Source organism: Ornithodoros turicata, chromosome 1 (assembly GCF_037126465.1).
Source record: "Ornithodoros turicata isolate Travis chromosome 1, ASM3712646v1, whole genome shotgun sequence".
Lineage (NCBI taxonomy): Eukaryota > Metazoa > Arthropoda > Arachnida > Ixodida > Argasidae > Ornithodoros > Ornithodoros turicata.
In genome coordinates, this window is record NC_088201.1 from 25,681,085 (window position 1) to 25,708,362 (window position 27,278).

The following is a 27,278-nucleotide window of genomic DNA, read 5'->3' on the forward strand; positions in this document are numbered from 1 at the left end:
TACGTCCACGACTTGACGCCATGCATAAAATCGTTACCCGTCCGTCACCGTCCGGCTCGGATTCACGCCTGTGTGCTGAAAGGAGAGCTCTACCTTTATAGCCCTTGAAGTAAAACTGATTTTCTTCCGCGACTCCTCACAAATCTATCAGATTTACCAATCAGCGAGCGCTTTCTGGCCCAACGTTATCTTCCATTCCTGTCCCTCGTCTACTGGGCGTCTGGATTTTATAGTTTACATTATTCTATGAGAATCTGGCGCCGCCACAACGACGATGGGCGTCTTTGTGGACGTACTAGGGGGACAATAGTGGCAACAGACCTGGCGCGACGACTCCCGGGTATCAGCCTTTCTTTGCAGGAAGGAAAACGTATCAGCAGGGAGTTGACTCTCGAGCACACTCCGCGAATAATAACATTCAGTAATACGGAGAGGGCGTTTTGTTGTCCACTTTCTTTCATTGTGCGAGTGTTGACTCCGTGGAGTGGCTATTCAGACCCCACACGACTTCCAAGTCGAGCCTTTCCTGTCTTGTGTACCTTTAGTGGGGACCAGGACCTCGGAGGGGCGGTAGTTGGTGAACATGATTCCGTGAACTAGCTGTAAAGAGAGGACAAAGCACACGCTCAAGAAGTCTGATCGTAACTTGTCAAACGCGAAGGTGAGTAAACCAATGTTCCGCTGTTTTAAGGATGTACAGTCTTCCGTTGTTTTTGGAAAGAGACCTTCCTCCGAACAAGTAAGGTTGGTTAATTTTTCGAGATAAAATAACTTCCAGGATTTTTTTTATTTTATTTTTTGTCTTTCCGAAACATAACAAGGTACACACAGTTCACTGTGTTTACCTTGTTGTGCTACTACCTCTTGGACGTCGACTCTACCCTGGTTTTTTCTGAAACATGAAAGTGAAATTCTTTATTTCTGTACGGCTACCGTCCGAGTGCTCAATCAGTAGCTTTCCGCTACCTAAGTAGCACCTTCACCTTTTTCTGCAACTCAGGCGGATTTAATTAAAAAAATAACCTGCGTGATTCATTTTCAATGCATCTCTGAAGACATGGCCAGAAAAAAAAAGTAGGTCCTTATCAGCGACTGAAATGTTGAAAACTTGCTCCTCCATCTTGCTCACTTCCTTTGCACGGGGAGGAAATATTGAGGTTGTATAAATAATCTCCCGCCCACTTACCTTCCCGGACCATCAACTGGCCAATGAATGTATCGTGCCATTTTTCTCTCTTGTGGAAGACCTTAGCCAATACAGAACACGAAACCGCTATTTCCTAATTCAATTACTGCAGTCAGAGCATCTCAGTCCAATTGATGTATGTCACGTCAAGTCGTGTGCCCAACGATCATCAGAGAGGTGAGCATCACATGTGAGGTGACTTCCTCCCTGAGCAAATACAATGAGGTTCTTTCAATTACGCTACCACAGAGGCGCGATTACCGACGCCTGAAGTCACCACCGTAACACCCAGTTTTGGCGTGTTTAGCCATGCATCGCAAAAAAAATTTCAGTTGCTATTGTTTGACTTGCGACAACGGCTCATGTTCCTCAAAAGCATGTTTCACCTTCGCGTGCTTCGTTCCCATTGTTTCCCTTTTATGATCTCCCATGTCCCTTTGCTGAAGCACACGTAGCGATTAAGGAGCGACAAGGGATGTTACACGGCGCACCAAGGGGCTTTTCTTTCTTTTTTGCTTTCTTTTTTTTTTCTTTTTTTCTTTTTTTGAAGGCGTTCTACAAAAGAGCGCAGAGAAATGATTCGACTGTATTGTGGAGAGACTTCTTTGCTGTCATGGTAAAAAGGAGAGGCTATGTATTCTTATCCGCCATACCGTGCAGGCAAATAGCTCCGTAATAATGACACTTATCCCCTCACCCAACATGTTTATTTATTTATGCATTCTGTGTACTTATTTGATGATATAACTATAGTGCCGCTGGCATTACAGTAGATAGAGTGTCAGATGTAATTACCAGAAACGTGTCATTCTCTTTCTCTAAAACTGCCGCCACTCATCCTATGCTAATTCCCTATGTGTTTTCATATCCCGTAATCCTATTCCCTGCCTATGAATAACAATAATAATAATAATAATAATAGTGTTCCTATATTACAGTGCAGTTTACAAAATTTCGTTATATGCTAAGGTATTCACATTATATTGTAGAATAACTTTATTCATAACACACTCTGTGTGCTTTACAAGCGAACTGTTTGCCAACCAGGGGCGGATCCAGGGGAGGGGGGCGATCACCCCCCCCAACGTCAGTTTATACATGGGATTTCCCCCTCTCCCCCCCCACTACGTGCTCCGACAAAGAAACCCCCCCCCCCCCCTCTAAACCGAGGATCTGGATCTGCCCCCGTTGCCAACGGAGTTCCGATTCACTTTAGCTTTTACGCCAGATATGTTCTACTATTACAAAACGCGCTGCAATATTTGGGGACATCCAAGTCATTTAAGTGACGCTGCGGCAAGATGGTTCGCTAACAGACAAATATCTTGACCTTACATAATACAATCTCGTCAGGATGCGTCATCCATCGGATGCGACTCAGTGTCGATACCGCTTGTGACAAGTAGTTCCTTCAAGATGCCGTCATTTTGGGGGCTTCGAAAATCTGGAACACATCCTTCTCCATTGCCCTCGCGAACAACCTTCCAGGACCACACCCTCACAGTATCTGCAGATCAGCTATAGACAATAGCCCTCTCACTATGACAAAATTACTTGGTCCATGGTCAAATCTATCCCACCGACGCTCTACCCTGAAAGCACTACTACTCTTTCTGGACAGTGCAGGGCAATGCCCATTTCAACCTCATTTATAGTTTGCCATAATAATTAGGATTTCTTCCACACCGTCTTTACTTTTGCACTGTTGGTTGGTCAGTGCATTTTGCCGCGCAGCGACAAAACGACACGACGAGGACAATGTTAGCATGGCTATGGCGTTTGAGTAAAAAAAAAACGCCCTTAGAGATGATACCGGGTGCTGCTGACACACAAGGCTTACGGCATTCCCGAGAACGCGTACGGAAGTGCACGGCCCTCGAAGACCCAGCTCGTCGTGCAGCCATGGCCGCAAGCAAGAGAGTACGTGCCGCCGAAGCTGAGGCACAACAACGCAGTAGACCCAGACGCAGAAGACCCAGCAGTGCGTGCCGCCGAAGCAGAGGCAAGGCAGATCCAGCGGCAAGAACCTGCAATACGTGCCGCCGAAGTGGAGGCAAAGCGGCGTCAGAGGCAAGCGAACGCCGAAGGAGCCACGAAGGGCTTCACTAGGCTATTCAGGGAGAACCCATTTGGGTACAGTTGTTCAGTATGCGATCGCTTGTGGTTCAAGGATGATCTTACAGCGCTGCCGTTGACTTGCCATGCACTGCTTCGACTAGAATTGCATGGTTAAAATGACGGCCCAATCCCGACGATGCTGGCGCTGAAATTGGCGTTACGCAACCGTCCTGTGATTTTTCTTTCTTTTCTTTTTCTTTTTTTGCGGAGACCACTCTCCTATACGTATATGAAACTACTCTGTTTCCGAAATGTTGAACTTACTAGTATATGAGTGAAACAGTACAACTCTCCGCGTCACGAAGCGAATAGAATATCACATAGCTGTTCGTCTTGTAGTCGTTATACCCCTTTCGCACGGGCAATCTTCCGTGACTATTGAAACCAATGGGCATTGAACATGTAGCGCCACCAAGCGCACAGCGCGTCAACTTCTCAAAGAGCGTTTGATCCAATGTTCCGTGACAGGTTGACACATTACACTCTTGGTGGCGCTACGGGCATGTTCAATGGCCGTTGGTTTCAATGGTCATTGAAAACTGCCCGTGTGACAGGGGCATCACTTTCTGGCTTATATTACTTCTCGAGTCGGTCAACGGCGTTTGCACCAAGATGTCGTCACTTTATGACGACCTCGCATCGTATCGTGCGCGTTACGTGCAGAGAATGTCCTGCAAATTCCGCAATAATGGAGAAAAGTGGCTCTGCAACTTACTGTGACTCTATTATTCATGGCGTCAAAGGGAACGCCACAGAAAATTTTTAAAACTCTAAGAACGTGACTAACGAAAAATAGATTTTAGATTGTCAGTGTGGGTCAAGTAGAAGGAAAGACTTCTAAGAAAATATGAGTCCCTGCCTAATTAAATTTCACGCTAATTAGCTTTTTCTTATTTCAAATATTGGCATGACCCCAATGGCCGAGTCGTAGGCCACCACGAATCATTTTCAAATGCACCTCTTCAGAGACCACCGGTAACCAGATATATGTAAGTCACGCAAAAATGTATTTAATAGTAATCATAATTCGTTGCTTTAACTTGTTGCTTAATAAGTTGCTTGCAACTGTGATCCAAAAATGTAATGAACTTACAGTTACATGACTCTGAAAGTATTAAAGGTACAGGAAAAGTTAGTGAAACTAAAATGTAATTTGTAATGTAAAATTTCCTTCAACAAGGAAAGCAAGCCGCAGCTTGAGGGACTTCTCATTCTCTTAGGTTCGGGAGCGGTGGTGAAGAATTTTCGTGCAGGATCTCTGGTTGTTCCAAGAGGAGAGAATTGCGGATCGGTAATGCTGTTGCATTAATAATAATGCTGGTAATAGTTCATTAAACTTAGTTTTCGCAGAGCTGGTTGGTGTCTGCGCCTTTCTCGTTGGCGGAACGGACGGGCTTCACTCCGAGAGTGGGGGATTTTCAGAAATTAAATTTATGAGAACACAGGAGTTAAAGGATTGCACCGTTGACTTGGTGAGATGACTGTCCACTTACGCTGTTCACGCCTCGTTTGAGTATACTACATCTTCTAAATAAATGCTAAAATATGCATGCAAATCCAGCAGATACAAGAAAAATGCAATGAACGCAGTAGAAAAGTATTTGTAAAGAAGTACTGCAAACAGAAATTTACAGCTAACTCGGTAGAAACACAGCGGAAAGTCACTGTGCCATATGAGTACAGGCTACAGCCAAACTATAATTAAATCACAGCGACAGTTACTCACTCCTGAAAGTAGATAGTTGATTACTCTGAAAGTAAGTAAGTACTGTTACTTAATTATTGTAATTAGTTACTTCACAGCTCTATCGGTAACTGACCAGGTTGAGCAGCATCGAAGCCCTCGCATGTTACGGTTAAGTCTGACGGCAGCCATACGTACCTGCACCCAGAAAAATGCGGCAGCGGTTGGCCGGCACAAACGCAGTGAGCTAAAAAAAAAAAGCACATTAAGCGCTCCAGGCCTTGGGCACTGCTCAAGCCGATCATTTTCAACCGTGGGAAAACCCGCTGGTATAATATCGGGTAAAATGCTTCCTGTCGCCGAACGATAATGCCCGATATCGTGGGTTTCTTTCCGCTCTTGAAGAGAATGATAATTCGAGTCACACATTTTTGGCTAACTAACTCTGCGACGTCAGCAAAAATGGATTTGATGTGATGTGATAGAAGAAGAAGAAAATGGGGGTTTAAATTGACGTATTAACAACGACAACTTCATTTTATAATTATGATGTGGGAGTTTCATCGCTAGGGGAGATACTCTACCCCGTTACTGGTGGTAATATTCTGAATTACTTAAGAAATTAATATTCAGGTACGTTTTACTGGAAAGGTTTAAAGTACTCATTGTTATTTCTCTGGTGTTACATTCTGCATAGATATATTTGTCGATTAAGGCGGCCAGCGAATCGGGCCGGGGGGGGGGGGGGTTAGAATCGGATGTCGGTGTGGACGAGCTTGCAAAAATACTGGTTCTAAAAGTTTGTCGTGAGTCAAAATGCAGCAGTGACCGATGTTCCGTCCAAATTACCGTGGCTCGTTCCCCGTACTGTTTTCTTTATTTCTATCGTGGATTCTACCCTTCAGCTCTCTTTCCCCGAAATAAGTATTCGAGGAATGAGAACTTGGCTTTCTTGATCTCGCGTATTGGTAGGTATCGTATTGCGATTCGTCCTGTATACTGTGCCTGTCTCGGCAGTACGTAGATATACCGTAGTACGGAAATCCTAACGAGAGAGGCTAGGAGCAGATCTGGGACTGGGAGAGAGAGTATATAAAAGCTTTATAAGAAAGAAGCTCCATCTCCTATAGTTCACAGACATCATGCATATAACGACGACTGTTTCCATGGCCAAAGTTAGCGAAGTTGCGTAAAAATAACAGTATAGTGGGCACCCTTGATGTTTTTACTCGGTGTGTAATCCATTACAAGAGTCTGGAATGAATGTGAAGTGACCGTATGCGAACTGTGCCAGTTCTGTTTGCTGTCCCCGGGGTCATCGGGTGCACTGGTGTCACTTCCTTTACCATCAAGAGAAGAGCTTTGTCTTACGCAGGCATTCTATACGGCAAAGAAGTAGAACGGCGTCTTTTAGTGAGAAATGTAAAAAAAAAAAAAAAAAACTAACCAAACCATGGGATTTGGCCTACTATATACTAGATTGAGCTACAAAAATACAGGCAAGACAAAGTACGATGCACGGGAATTTCAGAACTTCCCTGTCACAAGTATTTATTGAGTAGCGCGTTTCATTCCTGCCGCGTTATAGCGGTCTGAATAACGGGATTAGTTTCTTATAATCTCGCTATACTTTCAATACTTTCTTTCCAGGAACTTTCAGAAAGGAAGTTTTAATATGCTATGGACAAGCAAACAGGCAAGCAAATATCCGCTATCTGCACCAATTACTTCGTGCAAGTTTCGTTTTCACCAATCATTGTAAAATATACGTTTTCGGGACAATGAAATCTACGTACATTTATTCTCCTTTATTGTTATCGTAGGCCTATTAACGGCATAGCCTGCTAAATAGAGCCCCCACCGGCAACATTAATACAATATACGCAAAACAAATGAACAGGCGGGATTCACAAATACGAGTTAGACTAACAAAGCATTTCGCATATCAGTTGAGTGAAGTCGTAACGTTTAGAGAAGATATCGAGAGCATCGTTAACAGCAACCAATTTGGTGTACAGTTTTTGCATTCGGATAACGGCAGAAAGGGTGAACTTGCTACTAGGATAAAATATAGTAAGGACTGACAGTTACAATAACTGGGACACCGAAAGTAATGTCCCCCAAAATATCAGGACAGTTAATGGCACCATTTAACAGCTTGTATAAAAACAAAAGGTCGGAAATAGATCTCCAATGCAAAGTTTGAATCCTATAAGATGCTTAAGTATTCTGTCATAAGTGTAATAAGGTCTACGATGAACATACCTATCGTAATACATTGACACAAACTTCTTCTGCACTAAAGAAACAAGGGAAAGGGTGCAGGCTAGCTGGTATAGATCCATGAAGAAGACCGAGAGACACGGACACAGAAGACGACACACGTAGGTTCTCAGGTAGGTTCTCACGTAGGTTCTCTCTGAGAACCTACGTGTGTCGTCTTCTGTGTCCGTGTCTCTCGGTCTTCTTCATGGTTCTTCTGCACCTTTTCTAATTCTAATTAACTTTGTCTCTGAAGCAAAATTCCAGACAACCGATTTGGAATAGCAAGCCGACCTCCACCTGGCTGACCTTTCCTTTCTTTTTCTTAATAAACATATCCCCCCCCCCGAACTCAAACCTAGGTCGCAAACTCAATCCTAGGTCGAACGAGTGCATCCGAATAAAACAGGAAGGTATGCGAAAATCACGAGTAATTCGCGATATGACGCCAAATGGTCTCATACTGCTGTTCGCTAAGTTAAAAACATTGACTTTGAAATTGAGTTCAGTATCGACTATGACTCCCAAGTCACGAATGGTAGCACAGCGGTCGATGTTCGGTTCACACTATCAGGCAGGTGGTGTTCGCTTCACACTATCTTTGTACAGAAGAAATATCTTCTTGCAATAGACAACAATCGCCAATACACGTAACTGAACGAAAAAAAAATTAAATCATCCGCGTATTGAAGTACAGCTTGGGACAAAAGTTTACGGAACACCGGGGTGTCGCATTTCTCCATTGGTGCGACATCCTAGCAGCGAACAGGAGCGGGCACACATACTGGGAGATGGATAGAATATGAATAGCCCGTCACGCGTTTCTCATTTGATCTCTTCCGGATGGCTAGCAGGGGACCGCTCCCATGAAGAAATACGAGAGTGCTTTGTTCCGTAAACTTTTGTTCCAAGCCGTACCTTGCTGTGCCTAGTAACATTGCGGCAAATCGTTGACAAACACAAGAAACAGCCAGGGGCCAGGGATAGATCCCCGGGGAACACTTAATAACGTTGGATAAGGTTCCGATACACCACCACGAAGCTTTACAACATTTGTCCTACCTGCTAAATTATTACGAGACCACTTTATGTAGTTAGGGCAAAGACCAAAATGCGAAAGTTTATGAAGCAATGATTCAATGTTTACAGACTGAAACGCCTTCGTTAATTCTAAATATATTACGTCCTCTGAGATCGGTCCACCATATGTGCCGTAACACTGTTCAAGAACGAACACAAGTTCGTTTTAACTGACCTCCTTTTCAAAAATCCATGTTGGGTCTCACAAATTTTAGTTTGCATAAAATGACATAATGACACGAAGATTATACCTTCTCAAATACGAGGGGTGTTCAAGTCAAACCGGGACTTTCTGTGTGTACAAATGGCTCCCGCTACTTCTTTTTCGTCATTTTCACAGGCGACAGGCCTCCGCGTTCCCCACGTGGTGGTCCAAAGTTTGTGCAAAACACAAGACACGTGCTGGACAAGATGGCCGACAACGAGGTGAGCGCGCACATCGAACAGCGAATTGTCATGAAGTATCTCGTGAATGAAGGCGTAAAGTCATCTGAAATTCACAGAAGAGGGTCAGTATGGCCACGATACACTTAGCCGCAGCAAAGCGTTTGAGTGGTGCAATCGGTTCCGAGACGGCCGTACATCAGCAGGACGATCCCGGGCGGGGAGGCTCAGAGCCCAGTGTCAGAGTTCCTGAGAACATCCAACTTGTGGAGCGCCTGATCCTCAAGGACCGACGGATAACATGTCCCGAACTGGCTCGAAAGACGGACCTTTCTGTGGGAACGTTAAACACTATCATTCATGAACACCTCCAGTTTCGGAAAGTTAGTGCCCGTTGGATCCCGAGGCAGCTCTCCGTGTTTGACCGGCAAAGAAGACTGGAAATCTCCCAAGAGCTAAGGTACCATTTCGACACTGAACGACAGCCGTTCCTTGATCGGATCATCACGTGCGATGAAACGTGGGTGCACCATTTCACTCCTCAGTCTAAACACGCATCAAAACAGTGGAAGCATCCGGGCTCGCCAGCTCCCAAGATGTTCCGAAGCACCCTGTCTGCGGGTAAGGTCATGGCCACGGTTGTCTTGGACAAGGCTGGCGTTGTTCATGTTGATTTTCTGCCCAGTGGTACCACCATCAATAGTGCATATTACTATCAGGTTCTCAGGGATGTGCATAAGGCGCTGAAGCAAAAGCGGCCGGGCCTCATCACCAAAGGAGTCCCTCCTACAGGACAATGCACGCCCGCATACCGCGCATCTCACGACACGCACCTTACAGGAACTTGGCTGGGAGTTGCTGCCACATTCCCCTTACAGTCCAGACCTCGCCCCCAGCGATTTCCATGTCTTCGGGCCACTGAAGGCGTTGCTTGGGGGCCGCCACTTCAGCTGCGACGACGAGGTCAAGAATGCGGTCCGATCATGGCTGCTACGCGCCGGTAAGGATTTCTACGCTGCTGGCATCCAAGCCCTCGTGAAACGCTGGGACAAGTGCATTAGTGCAGCTGGAGATTACGTTGAAAAATAAAACTAATTTCTCGCCTGTAAGTTCATTTTAATTTTGCGAAAAATGAAAAGTCTCGGTTTGACGTGAACACCCCTCGTATCTTAGAGAAGGCACACAAGAGTGATATACGTCGGTATAGTTAGTTATAGCACACGGATCACCATCGTTCAGTATTGGGAGCACTATGGTATATTTCCAACGTCTGGATAAACACCGCTATTCAAAGATAAATTTAAAATTTACTGGCCGATTACGATAGTCAGATGTTTAGTTAGTTTTTATTTTCCACACACAGTACTTTCTTCAGGTAGCACTCCTATCCCAGTTCGTGAAGTAACTGCCCCGATTGTGCGGCCGCCACGGTTCCAGTCGCAAGTTTGGAGCCCAGCTCACCGAAATGCAACCAGATGCGTTCCGCGGGGGGGGGGGGGGGGGATATGCTTAATAGAGTGAAAGAAAAAAGGAAATGTCAGCCAGGATTGCCAGCTTGCTATTCCGAAAAAGAAACTGAAAAATAAACAAAAAGAAAGTTAAGAAAGAAAGATGCGTTCCGGCTTCCCAAGCGTGCCCTCCTTCTTCGCTTTCCTCCTCACGCTCTCCCGTACTTTCATCCTTCGCTTCGCTCCTCGTTCGCTCTGCCGGTTACAACGCCGACGCCGCTGGACGCAGGAACGAGCGCCTAAGAGCTGCGCTCTAAAATATAGACAAGCCGCTGCCCAAACACATCAGCACATCCCTTCACAACGAAAGCAGGGGTTCCGTCTGAACCAGCGATTTAATTGCAATTAACACATCATCCAAGTTGATAGTGTGCGCAGAAAAATGATCACCTAAACATTTGTTACTGAGATAAGACCCACCAGCAGGAAAGTTACCGGGAAAAACTTTGCTAAAATGCGATGCAAATAAGTTAGGTTTCCTTAAAAATCACTGTGTGATTCTTTTAATTCAATTGCATGTTACTTTTAATGTGGTACGACATTAATTAATCCAGAGGCCAAATTTTGAATTCATGTGTCACGCAACTTAATCCAAACTCGGAAAAATTAATCTGGGTGTCATGTGAATTAACTTAAATGCTATGTGATTTCATCTGGCTACGACATGAATTTATCGTTACTGTGACTGTACGCTGATGCCGATACAAAATCACTTTGCATTCTGGAAGCTTCGTCACAACATGCTTGTCATCGATCTGAAACTCTCACTGCTACCAATGCGCTTTCATCAGCCCATAAACTAAAAATTAGACCAGTCCCGGTATTTCTGATACAGGAGGCTTATATGGGGTAGGAGAAATTTGCCGAATTTGGATTACCGCATCGACTGGGCCGATGCAATTTTCGTCAAACTGTGTCATCGTTGCATCAACTGTCACGATGTAGATGAAGTTCAGCCGCAATAAGAATTGTGGCACTGGGCGCAGGCGCATTGATAAGCTTTGCGGGGAAAACGTGATTGAAATGTGGTTCCTGCGGCCCCTGCATGCAACTTTCTGCCTCGTTCTGTGATGTCGCTGTTTGCACTCATATGTATACTGCTGGGAAGTGCAGAGATGGGATTAAGAGCAATCTGAGTAGCACTGTATGCTCATGTACGTTTTTTTTTTTTTTGTTAGTCATAAAGCTTTGCAAATAAGTGTTTTTGTATATATTGGTCTACTGCACGTGTCTTATATTGGACCACGGTGCTTTTGCTGCATACAAGCACTAGCGTATATCCATTTACTGTTATTATTATCTTCTAGGTGTCATCTAGACCTGGGTGCATGCCAGCTATGCGAAAGTTAGTAGAGCTCAGAGACAGCTTATCTGAACTGATTATAATTGAGCTATAGACGACAAGCGGTTCATACTGGTCTGTACCTTACTGGACGGCCCACGCGTGTCAAACCGTGGCGGCCCACCGTGAGCTATCCCGGTAAGGTCTACGGCCAGTCCACCCCTGTATATATAGCTGACCTGTTGGTATATTTCAGGCATTCGAGTGCAAACTTCGATGTATCCTGGCACAAGTGTCGTATCCTCTACCGAAACGAAGTAGTGGAATACCACTACCCGCTACTCCACAAAAAAGTAGCGCAATACTAGTGTCGCTACAAATTTGAAAAAGTAACGCGATACTCCTACCAAATAAAAGTAACGTAAATACTATGCCGCTGCTTTTCACCCTTCTCTAGGCAACGTCTTGCCGTAGGCATTTCTTTATTTTTAACTACAGTAAAACCTCCAAAGTCGGACACCTCCTTACCTCGGACAACTCCCCATGTCGGACAAGATTTCATTGCACGGGCAGGCTCCCATTGAAACTACACGGGGACGAAATTCTCTATGTCGGACACCTCCCTATCTCGTAAGTAGGACAGGGTTTTCCCTGCTAAGTCGGACAAAACCCTGGCCAAATTACCGGCCCATATCGGCCCATCTTTGCACCAAAAATACCCAAAACGAGCCAGTGGCCTTGACTTTCGCCCCTTTTTTCCCTGTACTGGTCTCAGAATTTTGTTGATTTAGTTTATCCGAGTCCAAAAACAAGTGCTGTCAGTGTACATCGTAATTCTTTGTGTGAGCACTTGTCTTCGGTTTGTCTAGAGCCTTTGAACGCACACTGCACCAAAGCAACGAAAAGTGGGCTGACGCTTCAGAGACAAGTCATCGCTGCTCAAAAAGCTCCAGAGGTAATGCCATTGAGTGGAATCTGAACAAAATTGAATCTACTAAAATCAGTAATAATTATCAGTGAAGAGTGGGTAGAGGTACCACTGCCACCAGGTACCACTCAGGACCATAAATTGAAGAAGGGGGACATTTCTGGCAACACAGCTGTGATCTTTTCCATTTTTTGTTTCCCTCATATTCTGTAACTCGGACACCTCTATAAGTAGGACACGCTTCTGCTGCACCGCAGGTGTCCAACATAGGAAGGTTTCACTGTAGTTGCATCCTAACCAATGTTTTGGCGCACCTTTGTTGTCCATGCGCCACAAAAACTCGAATCATCATCATCATCATCATAATCATCATCATCATCATCACCTTGCCGAATGTGTCTAAAGACGGTGCAATATTTATATTCCCTCACATAGCTAGCATGCAGCATAAAGCATACTACTATTTACAGCCAAGATATAGTATTTCACATTGATATTAGCCTTGAGATGATACGCATTTAAGAGATAATTTAATGCACGTAGCGCAAACGTGCATTTAATAATTTTCCCGTGAGAGTATGTTTTTCGGACTGTTTTTCTGCAACAACAGTATTTTGTTCGAGATATCCGCAAATCTCAACCTCAAACTGTTCCGTCTGCTTATACTGTCAACAGATTGATCAGTTTTCACTGTGCTCAAGTGGCGCAACTGCCATCATAAGCGACCACTCATGGAGTCATCAATAAGTAGCTGCCAGGTGGTAAAAATATCAAACGAATGACCTAATGTTTGCTCATGCTTTCGCCAGGTGCAACGTCTCCAAGCAGAATAGGCACCCTTCTGAGTGCTGTTGGCATACTGCACCATTCCATATATATATAGTGTAGGTCTCACAGGAAGTAGGAGTTCCTGTTGTTGGCTACCCAATTCTTCCATTCTTTCAGTCGCACGACGGCTTCTCTTGCAAAGCGCTTGACTATATGCGAACAACTTTTAATACGCCTTTTCCGAGAGTATGAGTTCTCAGAATATACCCGTGTGACATTCCCTTCATATTGAAGCGTTAACGGGAAAAAAATATCAAAGGGTGATATTAAACGGTAGGAGCAACTTATTTATTTACACATGGTAACAAGACTTTCATGCACGAGACTGCACTTCTTCAGGTTACAAAAATATGAACATGGTACAGGAACACATGCACAGTTGACGAAGGAGTTTTCGTATGAGAGGGTAACAAGGTGATGGAAATGATGTAAATACAGGTAAAAATACAAACGAAGGGGTATCAGAAGCGCAACATAACGCGAGTCCAAAGGCTTTTACACGGGTAAACGGGTACACGGGTTTTCCCGTGTAAAAGCCTTTGGATTCGCGTTATGTTGCGCTTCTGATACCCCTTCGTTTGTATTTTTACCGGTATTTACATGCTTTCCATCACCTTGTTACCCTCTCATACGAAAACTCCTTCGTCAACTGTATATATGTTCCTGTACGATGTTCATATTTTTGTAACCTGAAGAAGTGCAGTCTCGTGCACGAAAGTCTTGTTACCATGTGTAAATAAATAAGTTGCTCCTACCATTTAATTTCACTCTTTGATCTACTCATCACCGGCAACTTGACATCCCCTATTTTTCCGTCGTCGGAAAAAAAATATATATTATAGAGCTTTTCCCAAAACATGTCAAACGCAGTATGCTATCAATTGCTTTTAAGTTAATCGCCCGTGTACCGCCACCCACTGACTCCCGAATAATATTATTATTTCTTAATTTTGTGTGTCTCACGTACCTACAGTGTAACGTAGAAAATAATCGCGTTCGGCAGCCCGTGTCAGCTAAGGTAATTTTATCTTGCTAGTCATTCTTCACCTGCGGCACAAACACCAAAGTCGGCACACAAGCACCAAAACCGCAAAGTCGGCGGTACGTTTCGAGTGCAATGGCCACATGGCGATATCTCGTTGCGTTTCCGATATATATTTCGTATTCCTGTTCCAAGTGACCGGACGCTTTGTTTATCTGCTCCGAACAATAAAGCTGCAAAATACAATATGAACACGCTCACACTATAGTTTTGCAACTGATTATATGACGGAGACAAGCTTCGTAGCCCATAGTATGCGGTATGTTATACGCAGGGATTTCCCTACACCCCCCCCCCCTTGCATTTTTGCAACACCCCCCCTGAAATTTCTCAGGTGACCCCACCCAACTCGGCCACCAACGCGTTCTGGTAGAGAGTCCGGCGCAGCGAATTATATCCTGTACTGTCACACTTGGGCTGTAGGACCACAGTCATGCAGATGATCCAATGCATTTGTCCAATCTGTGTGCTAGGTATTCATTGAGCTTCGTGAGACAAGGTGCTAGTCTTTTTTCTTTGTCGGTCGTGTGATTATGCATCTTAATGTGGAAATGCCGTTCAGAATGAATCTGTATTGTTCTAACGTAATGACATGTACAAATAAAACTGGAAAGCTGTGCAGGGGTGTCACCATTGTGCCACGATCCTTTCCGTGTCTAAGAAAAATTCCTTAAGTGGAACCTTCACCAAGCATACCCCCCCCCCCCACCCCACCCCTTGAAAGCTCCGCAACCCCCCAACAGTGAATTTCTGGGGAAATCACTGGTTATACATACCTGTTTCTGTTTCCTAAAAGTGAGCTAGAAAAGTTTTAAAAATGCACAGAATAATACAAATTATATTCCTAAATATTCGATTGCGCTTAGCATATGAGAGCTACTGGAGTTGAGGAAGATCGTCATGTCAGTAATGCCTAATTAATAAGTAACCAAAAAGGAACAACTATAGGATTCGCCGTTACCTCGCTTTTTTCTCTGTGTTCCACGTCTTCCATATTATGAAAAGTGGCGGTGACGGAAAAAGAGTCCGCCGCTACCCGTACGCAGCGGAAATACTTTTTCCGTTACCAATTTAAAATGTAGCGGGATCGCTACTCCGTAGCGAATACGGTAGAGGCGCTATGTACAACACTGCCGCAGTTTGCGGGCCTGCTTTGGGGTGCCGCGAAGCGCTGTGATGCGCATGGTGATAGCTGAAGCCAAGGAGATCCCAATGGAGATTTAATCTAATTAATCACATTAATTCACATCGAAACACACAAAAACGAAGACTACTGTACCAGAAATATCGGCAAAGGTGTAATTTATAATATACAGGCTTATAACCCTGCATTGCTACCAGTGGTATTACCAGTAGAAGAAATAGGACAGCACCTACACCACATATGGTCTATGCTGAGCATATTGCGCCAGGCACTAACGAGAAATGTCAAGTTTTACAATGTAGGGATTACAAAATCGTTAAAGCAAATGAGAGAAGCGCGAAAAATGTGAGTGTTGCCCATAGATGAAAAGTAGTCGTGACTAGGCTTCCAAAATGTAAAGCCCGCAAGGGCACTTAAGGTGAAATAAATGAAATGAATGAATAAATGAAAACGTAAGGCTATACTTCCATCAACGGAAATGTTCGATGAAGCTAGCTCCACTAACGATTCATGTATGTAAAAGCGGGATAAATCGAATTCGCACGGATTAATTCATGTGGTGCGTGGATTATTTTTTGTGTTTGCATTAATTCACGTGGCGTCTCGATTAATTTCTTTGAAATTGTGTGTCCGTCAACTAATCAGAACTGTGTTTTCCGTGAAAATACAGACGGAGAAAACATAAAATGCAGGCTGGATGGTGAACCGTGAGTTCGTGAACCGGGCTTTTGTTTCCATCGCTGTTTCGTTCTTCAAGAAAGCATTGACTGCGGTACGTCTCGTAGCAAACGTACAACGCGCCGCCGAACAACTTCGCTGCCGGTAGTGATGGCATAGCCATATTATCCGAGTAGATGCCTGTCGATATTGTAGCATGCTGATTTGGGGAAGCTCCGTGTCTCCTATTAATAGGGAACTATACCGCAAATGTTCTGACGAAAACCACGGATAATCTCAAACAATAGAGCCGGCGCTGGTTCGAGCCCTGATTACCTTCGGTTCTCTTGAACACTGTTTGTTTGATTAGGAGGAGAAGAGAGGTTGGCCATGCTCAGCAGGCCTGCTACTCTTACAGGCACAGAACGCTGTACAGAACACTGTACGGGGTATGGGAATGGGCAGGAACGGCGCTGACGAACATCCAGCGCAGTCCAGTCTGGGCTCATCCCGCCATCTGTGGGGCACGTTTGCGCTTACGTGCCTTCGTTTCCTAAGCTGGACCTAGATGGCCGTTCGATGTTTCCGCATACAGAGCCTATAAATGGCTCTGTCCGCATAGAGTGCCGTGAACGTTCGAGGGAAAAGCGTGGGGGAAGAGACGGAATAAGGAAGGTTTTTTTGCTCTTTTGGGGTCTTGCAAGTGTCACATTACCTGAGGAGGCCTATGAGGGCGCTTTGCACACGTCACTTTGGGGGGGCACATTGATAGGACACTGGCATATCTGTCCAGGAACTCCGAAACCACGTGGCCGTGTTTGAAGCTACCCTTTGAATGGCTATGCAGACAAAACCGAACCAAGAGAACTAGAGATAACGTCAGACTGCTTGCCTTGCTGAACGAACGCCTCCTCATTTCCTTCCTCAAACTTATATTATAAAAAATTATCAAATTTATTGAAGGCACGCATTTGCACTGTATGTAGGACTGCGATTTTTAGCCTGTGAGGCAGTCCAACATAGAGCACTGCAGCGGCCCGGGCTTACCCGAAAGCCCGATCCCAGCCCGGCCCGCGGGTCGTGCCTGGCCGGGCTTTGAGTTTTTATGCGGGCCTGGGCCGGGCTCGGGTTTCAGCCACCGGGCCCGGGCCGGGTACGGGCTTGACAACGCCGGCCATGGTCGGCCATGTACGCGAACATATTTCACGAGACTGGACAGCTGAATTTTCATGTCACTTTTTCTTTTTTTTTCATTGGGTATGGGATGTCATCGTATTCTCATCTGAGAACTATCACTTTTTTATATGTGATCATGCTTATTTCGTGTAATGAGTCTGGATTTAACACGTGCACTCACACACATTTGGGGACGATTGGTATGGCGGGAGCGCTGAGAGTCCGGCACGAGGGTCAGTTAGGTTAGGTGTTGGGGCATATTTCGTTCCCGTCAGAGTCCGGCACGAGGGGCAGTTAGATTAGGTGTTCTGACATATTTCGTTCGCGTGAAAGTCCGGCACGAAGGTCAGTTAGATTAGGTGTTCTGACATATTTCGTTCGCGTGAGAGTTCGAGAAAGGGGAACTAACACCGGTGCATGCGCAATTCGCTGCGAGATCGACCTATAGGGTGCGACACTATCACCTTTCTAGTGTGGATAACACGCGGGCCGATGTTCGGAGTTGATGGTTCTTTTCCGTAATTCTTGTGTATATTCACCGGAAGATCACTTGTGCCGCGATGGTACGATACTGTTCGGTTCCCCAATGCTCCACCGCCTACCGCACTGAACGCGGAATAAACGTGTAAAAGCAGGCGACGCGTCCATACGACTGTAGTTCTCCGTTCTCCGCTGCTCGCCGACACCGTTCGATCTCTGAGCGAATAGAGCGGAGATGAATCTCTCTTGAACCGCAAGGTACATATCGCCCACGCGTCGCTGCGCGCTGCCTTCCCATAGTTCCCAAGCAAGCAAGCACCAGGCACAGGCGACTTTCCGGCAGAGAAACAGAGCCACACCGTTCGAGTGTACCTCCTCACTCTCCACCAATTAGCTGCCTCCTTTTCCTCGCTGCGCTGTGCTCTGTAATAAATCTAAATACGCCTCCGGGCCTCGAGAACACATAGAGCAGAGGTGGGCTGGGACCGTGCCAGAGCATGGAAACAGTCGAGTACGGGCTGGTTACGGGCCGGCGGAATCGGGCCCGGGCCGGGTGCGGGCTGTAGCAGCCGGGCCTGGGCCGGGCAGGGGCCTGAAAATTAGGCCCGTGCAGTGCTCTAGTCCAATATGCCTACGTATAATATACGAAAACCAAAATAAACTCATCTAATGAGTGTATGTCAACCAAAATCTATCAACATGATATGTTTAATAAAAACTAACATTAATTACTACATCAGAGTACTTTCAGTACAAAGCTACAAACGACACAAGCCCAGAGGCCAACGCTCCGCGGAGCTGGCGGGATGCGCAGGCCACGCGCTCGATCGTTATGGTTACGTCTGACGGTGGCTGTACGTGTGATCAAAAGTAGACGTTCAAATCCTCTACATTGAACTATTCTGAGAGGGGTGGAATGATGCAACATGTAGATAGATTTTGTAAAGTTACATGCCAACTTATTCAACGACAACCAGATTTGTAGTTTGTTAAGAATTGCCCAAGCAGCGCAATGTACTGAAAGTCGAGTGCAATAGGGGTGGACGGTACGTGTCTTACCAATGTTCTTTAGTCTCACGAGTCTGTTCAAGGCCTTCCACTTACCCGTCCACCCCTATTGCACTCGACTTTCAGTACATTGTGCTGCTTGGGTACACTCTTAAAAATGAACTTCACCGCATAGCACGCTCCTAGCCAACCATCATCTCAAATGATATCGTTATCTGCCCTGATTTGTTGAAAACGGGACAATTTTTTTGTGACAATTATGAACAGCATAAGTGTCACAAAAAAGGCGTACGCCTCCCGTTTTCAACAAATTAGGGCAGATAACGATATCATTTGAGATGATGGTTGGCTAGGAGCGTGCTATGCGGTGAAGTTCATTTTTAAGAGTGTAGGTTCGGGGGGTTCCGAAAATAGAGTTTCAGGTATTTAAGCATCGACAAATATATTAATGCCCTCTGTATATAGGGTGTACTCTGTGATAAGATTTTTGACAAACCATTTTATGAATATTAAGAACAGAAGTGGCCCAAGGTCGAACTTTGAAGACCATCCAATGTACACTCGGCGAAATTTGATTGAACTTTCCCAATGGAAACGTGTTGCTTTCTCCCCTCTTGTTCCGTATTTTCAAGTTTCATTGAAAGTCTAATCGTAGTATATGCATCGGTGGCAGCGGAAGGTTAGGCCGTAGCCGATGAAATCCCCTGGCGAGCGACTTGCCGAAATTCCTTCTGGTTAAAACGGTTAAAAACCTTCGGGGAAACCGTCATTCGAATGCGTCACGGATTTTACCCTGGTTACACCTTCGGTGCGTCTTCTTGGCAAGGGAATTGCCAGCATTCTCACGTACGTTGCTTGATAAATACACTTGCATGCCTCCCTCGCCATTCTATGGAGGTGGTAAGCGCGAAATGCCTGGAGTTCCGGCATGGGTGATCATCGGCTGTCACATCAGCAGCCAGTCCGCTCGTCATATTTCAAACGCGTTAGTAAGCCCTGGGTCAGAGCCATATATTAAAAGGAAGTCTGGCCATTAATGGGAGCTGCCTATTCCTAAAGCTTCACCCGCCTTTTGAGCTGTCTGATCGATGACGTCTTGGAATACGGGTCATTATCAATCAGCTCATCCTTACTGTCTGTCCCCCTATCCTACATGGGCAGTCACTAAATAAGCGTAGTTTAAGTTGGCAAATGGATTGGATAGGATTGAAGTGGATACATCTTGCGATTTGCAAAACTAGTGGATTTTGGTACCAATGGATGGACGCCACCTAGACGGCGCAAGGTACGTCGGGACTTGCCGTCTGTCATCCGTCGTTGTTCCGCTGCACATCTTGTCGTCGGTACGATTCTTTAAATTAAACACCAATACTAGATCGGGTAAAAAGGCAAGAATGTTTACATCCATAAAATTCAGAAATTTAATTCAAAATTGTGCCGTTTTTCTTATTATTTCATTGTGACCAGAGTGTTCACGAGGTTTGACAACGACGACAAAACATATTATTTCCTGTTAAATATAGATAGTCGAGCATAAGTTGAAACTGTTTTTCGAGAAACTTATAAGAGGATGTGCATCTGCTGGCGCAAAATCAGAGTAGTTCTTTAAAAAAAAAATTGTCACGAAATTCCTGCTTCACCGTGTTTGCCTTCGCCGCCACTTTGGGTGGCAGTCAGGTGTCATGGCGGCCCCCGTGGTAAAAAGCAAACCAATGAGAGGAGCCAACAACAAGCAAACCAATTGTGATTGACAGGTCTAGCCTCTTTTTAGGCTCCCAATGGCTAGATTCCCTTTTAATATATGGCTCTTCCCTGGGTTGAGCGTGAGCGACGTGTTTCAGAAGTGGAAGAGGACTGGCGCTGAAACCGTCACAGAGCAGCCTGGAAGACGTCATAAGTTGACGGAGCGTGACAAGAGGACCATTCGGAGGGTATTGCTACTTGAACGACGATGCGCGGAAGCACGCTGAGATATTCAAGGATTCCTGTGGGCCGTCACTGAGCACACTGCGAAGGACTTTATAATACGTGAATTCCTATGGCCATGCATATGTTCACAAGCGACCTTCATCAAACCCAGCAACGCTCGCCGTCGCGTCGCCTGCAGCAAGGAAGGAGCGCATCTTGTTTAGTCTCGAGAACAATGGAGGCCTGTCCTTTGGAGTGATGCGTTCTGGTTCACGATTTTTCAGTCGGTCTGGTGCATTCGGGTCTTACGGATGCCAGGGTAATCCACCAGCAGGCGTGCATTGATTCAACAGTGAAGTTTGGTGCACCAAACATACTGTCAAGACAGGAAACAAGAAGTCTGCAGAAAGGAAAAATCCATTTTCATACGGGATGGTATAGTTGTCTCGCGACGTTCCCGAATAACCAATCCAAGTTTGGTGAAGTTTGATGATATAGGGCTCCTTCCTGGTGGTATGGTCTAGGACCGTTAGTGGTTCTGGATCAGAGAGTTAATGCTGACGGTTCAAACTCTAGAGAGCGGGACATCGCGAGCACTGTGGCAGTACTTCGGAGAAGGCCTATACCTATAGTGCCAGCGGACAAAACGTTCCATGCTACAAAGGTCATGTCGTGAATGTCTCATGAGATGAGCATTCTACACTTGTTTTGGCCAGTCCAGCGCCCTCACTTCAGTCCAATGGAGCACGTCAGAACTGGACCTTTGGGTAACTAAGGTCTGCCCCAGAAACAAGGCTGTGTTAGCAGCTGCTTTGCGAGATGAATGGAGCAAGATTCCGAATGAAGTTTACAGGAATAATGGTGAGCATTCCACGAAGCCTGGTTATCGTCATCGCAGCCAAGGAATTTAGCGCAAGTTTTTAGTTATTTTGAAAAAATAAAGGGTGTGGGTTGTGATGTAAGTATCCGCTTACTTTTCATAGCAATCGTGCATTGTGAGTGCATAGGACATTACGTTTTTTTTTTGTTTTTTTTTGACTGTGACGGAAAAATGTTCCTTTTGGATGGTGCACTGAACTATATAACATAACAGCACAACACAAAGGACAAGAGTTATAAAAATCTGGAGCGCGCATCAACAGGGTAGCTCCTCAAAAAAGGCACTCAAGTCACGCTTAACACCACCAAAAGGCAGAATACCGCGCGAATACCGAAACTGATGCATCTGTAAGATCAGAGCGGGCTGCTCCGCCAGTGACGAGAACGCGTGCTTCTGAGAACCAATGGGAATGGTGTTTCAAGCTTCTCTGATGTCATTGCTTGTGGTGGCAATTGTTACTACGACTTAGTTCGCGCTTGCTTTGTATAGAGGCACCACGTGCTCTCCGAGAGAAACTCGTGCCCTTCAGGCTCCAGAAGATGGAAGAGCCCGGTAGCCATCTTTAGAAAGGGCTACCGAAAAGATAGGGCTACCGGTAGAATTCAGCAGAACAAGGCCATACAAACAATAATGTGTAAGGAATTCCATAAAAATCTTACAGTATGAGGAGCCACATTTAAACGTGGCTTTCTTGTGACTTACTGATTGTTTGATATAGTAGTACCAGTCTACCAAGTTGGTGGCGCTGTTGTACTATCTGACGTCATTTGTTTGTAAACAGGTAGAGGTCAATTAAATAACATAGTGCTAGTATTACCATGTTTTTCTAATGTCTTACTTACCTTCCATTTTATACAAAGAAAAGTTAGATTCGGAGAGAGTACTTCTTCCTTTCGTCTGAGTGTGTGTCCGCGTCTCAAAGAAAGATGATGAATGAGGATAATGGCTAGAGAGTGAGGAAGAAGAGAAAAAGATACTTGATAATTTTGTCCACATGTTCGTCTTCGACAGCGCCTTTGCTTCGGACCATTTTCTCTAATGAAGCCTGGGAGAAGGTATGGACTTTCCAGTGTCGTGTTCTTCCTGCACGTCATCGTGCACTTCTGGGTGGTTGTGTTTGCAACAACCTCCGCTGGAACCACAGAAACTAATTCTGATGAATTTCAGTACAAGACCTTGTCTCAAATGTGGAATGCTCTACGTGGCCTTGTAGAAGCTTTTCCAGAACTTGCCAGGCTAGAATTCGTAGGAAACGTCAGCGGTGCTACTGTGTATTCCCTCATTCTGTCGAAGCAGGCTCACCGAAGGATGTTTCTCATGCCACGTGTGCGTCTTGCATCGGACTTTCCGGCAGGTTCGGAAATTTTAATCCACTTCGCTTCTTCGCTTTTGTTCGAGTATAGCAAAAGCGAAGAGGTCGCCAAACTGCTGAATACCACCGAAGTTCATGTCTTATTTTGGCTCCATGGTTATAAAATACCAGAGGCATCTAATGAGGAGTGTGTGAAAGACGACGGAACTTATCACGTTCAATTTTTAGAATTGGACTTTGACGAAGCGTCGCAGGGAGCCGTCCAACCAGAAGCTCGTTTGCTAAAGCGTTGGTTTCGAAGTCAGCGATTTCTCCTAGGTGCGGCATTACACGCAGGAAATGAACTCTCGGTGAACTACGGTTTTAGCAACAAGAAAGATGGAGCACCAGTGCCGGCCCCTGACGAAGATGTGCTATCGGAAATTTCGAGCGCTTACGTCGATAGCAACCAAGCCATGAGGCAATCGAACAAATCCTGCCCTAGAGGGCGAACATCGACACCAATATCGCGAAAGCACGTTTCCATGACCATGCAGGAATACACATACACCTCTGAGGGGACATTGGAAATATTGCTATCGATTTCATGTTGCATTGTTCCCTCCAATCTCAGTGCACTTTGGCAGGAAAACAAAGAGTCTTTACTCAATTCTCTCCTGCAAGCTGACCACGGCGTCCGCGGTTACGTGAAGACAACGGATGGCACTTTGGTAGCTAAGGCTTTGATCACCATTAAAGGCAGAAACGTGGCCTTCTGGACGTCGGACCAAGGAGAGTTCTTTCGCATTCTACCCCCGGGTGACTACGTCGCACTGGTGGCCTCGAAAGGCTATCTGCCAGCAAAAAGTAGCTTCAGAGTGCCCAGTCAGAAGTGGGCTGAACCCGTAATTGTTACTCTTGTTGAAGCCTACGCTCCTGTGAACGTAAAACCTGCGCCTCAGATGGCGCTGGATCCCACAACTGCGACCGAAAAAGATGATCCCTCACCATCGGGGTCTAAAGCAGGTTTCCTCGTCGTTCGTCGTAAGTTTATCGTTGTCATCGCACTCCTGCAGCTGGTTGTATCAATGGACTACGATTATTGACGTGTCTAAATTTTGATTCTATGCCAATTTCACCGCGTAATGCCTCTGCATCGGTTAATGAATCTGTTTGTCGTTTGATCAATTAAAGTGAGATTGCTAAGTGTTAATTTCGAAGTTTGGGTTTCCTAATCACGCCAATCTTATGGTGACATCAACTCAAATAGTTCTTATGTGTACACAATGCGGGACGATACAGCCCTGCCCCGTCTGTATGACCGCAAAGCGAAGTAAAAAGTTGCAGATTTGGTTACTTTTAAATGCGATAGCATTTATAAGCGAACCCACCGAGTTTTCTTGAGGCAGGGTATCTCGAAGCGTGCACTCATTGACTGCTGCTTGGAGATGACGTGTGTGGTGATAACACCAAAATGTTCCCGTGTGATAACAAACGTGGCCACGAAATGTGGAAAAACTCCGACGCCGTTAAACGCGGCAGCACGAAGACGCAGTATAGAAGAAGTGACCCATTCACAACAGAGCAGCATTGCGCGGAGCAGACAGAGGACACTGCACGGCTCAAGCACGGCAGAATTGCATATAAGCAAATAAACATGTTGTTGTTCGTTACTTGTACGCCGCTCTGTTTTGTGGGGCTGCGGCTATGGCAAGACGGGTCGGCATGGGAACCACGTGGGATTTTGGGGTGGAAATTCCCATGCGTGTTCAAGCGTGGCTACAAAGCCGCAATCAGAGAGGGCGCGCTTTCAGATTTCATAACGTGGATGCAACGACGCCACGCCGGTGGAAGCAATTGTCGGCGGAGGAACTTATCCAGTTCAAGCGAGTCGAGGCGCAGCGACAACTGCGTACGAGGGAGACTTCAGACCAGCGCAAAGCGCGTTTGTGTGAAATGCGACAAGCTAAGAACGACAGAATGTCTCGCGAAAACGACGAAGAGCTCCATTTACAATGCAAGCGGGCCGCGCGGTAGACAACCAAAAAGCTACCTACTACTCTCGAGATTTCCGAAAAAAGGGTGCAGCGGGCCAGGGAGAACGGCAACATGGAGGCCCCTAACGTCCAGAGCCTCAAGCACATGTTACCGACATAGCGACTGACCCGGTACTGGTAAAGCATCCTCGCCCTCTCAGAGGCCTGGACCACCCTACCGCGACATATGGAAGGGGAGGATATATTTATTAGAAAAGAAAAAGAAAGGGAGACATATGAAGGCTTGTGATGCGTTTCCCTTGCCATGAGAGAAGACAGCCGAAGAGCCGGTGCCGCCACCTACCCGAGAAATGAAGAAACTGTCTTAGCAACCAAGATAGTCACTCTCAAAGTAGACAAGGTAGAACACCTAGCCGCTGCAGACGAAATTGGTGACGTATGCGGCATAGAGAGGGGGAATGATGTTTGGGGAAGGTGCGGTCAGCTTGCTCGTGGATGGCGGCTCATGCACCCAGGCGAGGGGCAAGAGGGAAGGGTGAAAGACAAAGGGGAAATGTGATGGTGGTACAGGAGAGGGAAACGGTGTGCAGTCTCTCCTGCTCCGGGAATAGGACATTCGCGAACTACCCACCACAGGAAACGTACGAGCATCCCTCAGTAGCCTTAATTGGGACGCTCTCTGTACCGCGGTAATTAACCGCCGGGATGATTGGCGAAGTCATCGCACTAGAGCCCTGCGTGGATGAGATTTTTGGCATTTGCATCCGACTCGCATCCGCGCGCACGTCATCCGCATCCGATCCGCATCCGCAGCATACACAACAGTTTACATCCGCATCCGATCCGCAAAATCCGCACGCTTCGAAGGATGCGTAAAGACCGCCGGAAGCATGTTGGTATAATTTCGGATGTCTCCATGCTGTCATGGAAGGACTCACGACAACAAGCAAAGGTAAACCTTTCAACAAACGCGATAAGAGAGACTTCTGGAACGCGTGGAACGCTACCTCGTCGGTGCTCGCGCGGTTCGAGATGCCAGAATGCCTCTTCTCCCGTCTTTGCCGTGCATCGTCAAAGCTGAGCATGGCCAACCTCTCTTCTCCTCATAATGAAATGAAATGAAATGAAATGAACCCGAGCATGCGGTCGCTGTCGGGGACCGAGAGTCACAGAACAAGAAGGACGGACGACAAATTCTCAGACTCAGCAGCTAATGCTGACAGCTAGTAAATTGCTGGTGGAAAAATTACAGCACGCGGTATATCCGCATCCGATCCGCATCCGACCTCGCGCCATCCGCATCCGATCCGCACACCGCAGAAAGCGCTAAATTTTCATTCGAATTCGCATGTATCTTGCGGATATCCGCTTCCATCCGCGGATGGTGCAGGGCTCTATACATCCCACCTATGCGTCGTAGAACTGGACTATTCATGGATGTCCCGACCCCCATCGTGCTGGTGTACACTACACCGGGATCCTCTAAAGGCAATATCAAGTGGTTCCTTCTAGCCTACATCTGACATCTTTAATTAATCTGCAAGCAACAACTTCGCAGACAACTTGAAAGAGCAAAATATGCCCATGATTGTCATGGGAGACTTCAATATGGACATTAAGAAGCCCCGGAACAACTGGTTCACAAACTTTATGAAGGAAGGCTTCGATTTGCATCTAGCCAGTGACGATAACATTATCGCAACCCGTACGCAAAGTGCTATAGGTTATGCCTTCGTCGAGAGCATAGACAAGCTAGTGGTGGCCAAGTACGTCAGCTACTTCAGTCTCCATAGACCTCTACTGTCCATCGTCGGAGAACGTCTGCGATGAGCTCTTAAATGCTATCGCATTTCAATGACGATCTGCACAGCGATTTCTGCCGTAATTTTTTTAATTACATGTTAGCGCCGCGAAGCAACCGTGTCTATGAGCGGCGTAAAGAGGAAGACAAATGGAGAGAGGACAGCAGGAAGGAGTGGGGGGCAGAGGGGTTAGTATGCGTCCTGGGCAGACCTCAGGCGGAACTGTGCCGACATTCGTCTGGAAAGTCTTCGGAAAACCCATGGAAAACCTCAGACAGCACAGCCGGTGGTAGGTTTCGAACCCACCACCTCCCAGTCGGAACGAGTTCAATCGGTTCCTGTCCACGTATGGGATCAAGCACGTCACGTCAAGCCCGTATTACCCGCAGAGCAACGGGCAAGCCGAGCGCACAGTGCAAACAGCAAAAGCGTTTCTGGCGAAGGTTCCCGACAACCATGACGCACTGCTGGCCAGTAGTGGATCCAGACCCTCGGTTTGGGGGTTTCTCTGTCGAAGCGCGTAACTAGGAAGGGGACAGGAGGAAACTGACGTGTAAGCTAGCGTGTTGGGGGCGATCGTCCCCCCCCCCTTCTTGGATCCGTCACTGCTGCTGGCACACCGATTGACACCCG

General features: G+C 46.1%; 2 protein-coding genes across 2 annotated transcripts in view; both read left to right on the forward strand.

Moving 5' to 3' along the window:
- Nucleotides 1–27,278, forward strand: part of LOC135377694 (5-hydroxytryptamine receptor 4-like) — a 132,606-nt gene that overhangs the window by 92,362 nt on the left and 12,966 nt on the right. The gene's annotated exons all lie outside the window — the stretch shown is intronic.
- On the forward strand, nucleotides 22,594–23,952 carry LOC135379931 (carboxypeptidase M-like). Its single transcript, XM_064612487.1, has one exon. The coding sequence runs from the start codon at nucleotides 22,594–22,596 to the stop codon at nucleotides 23,950–23,952; it is 1,359 nt and encodes a 452-aa protein (XP_064468557.1).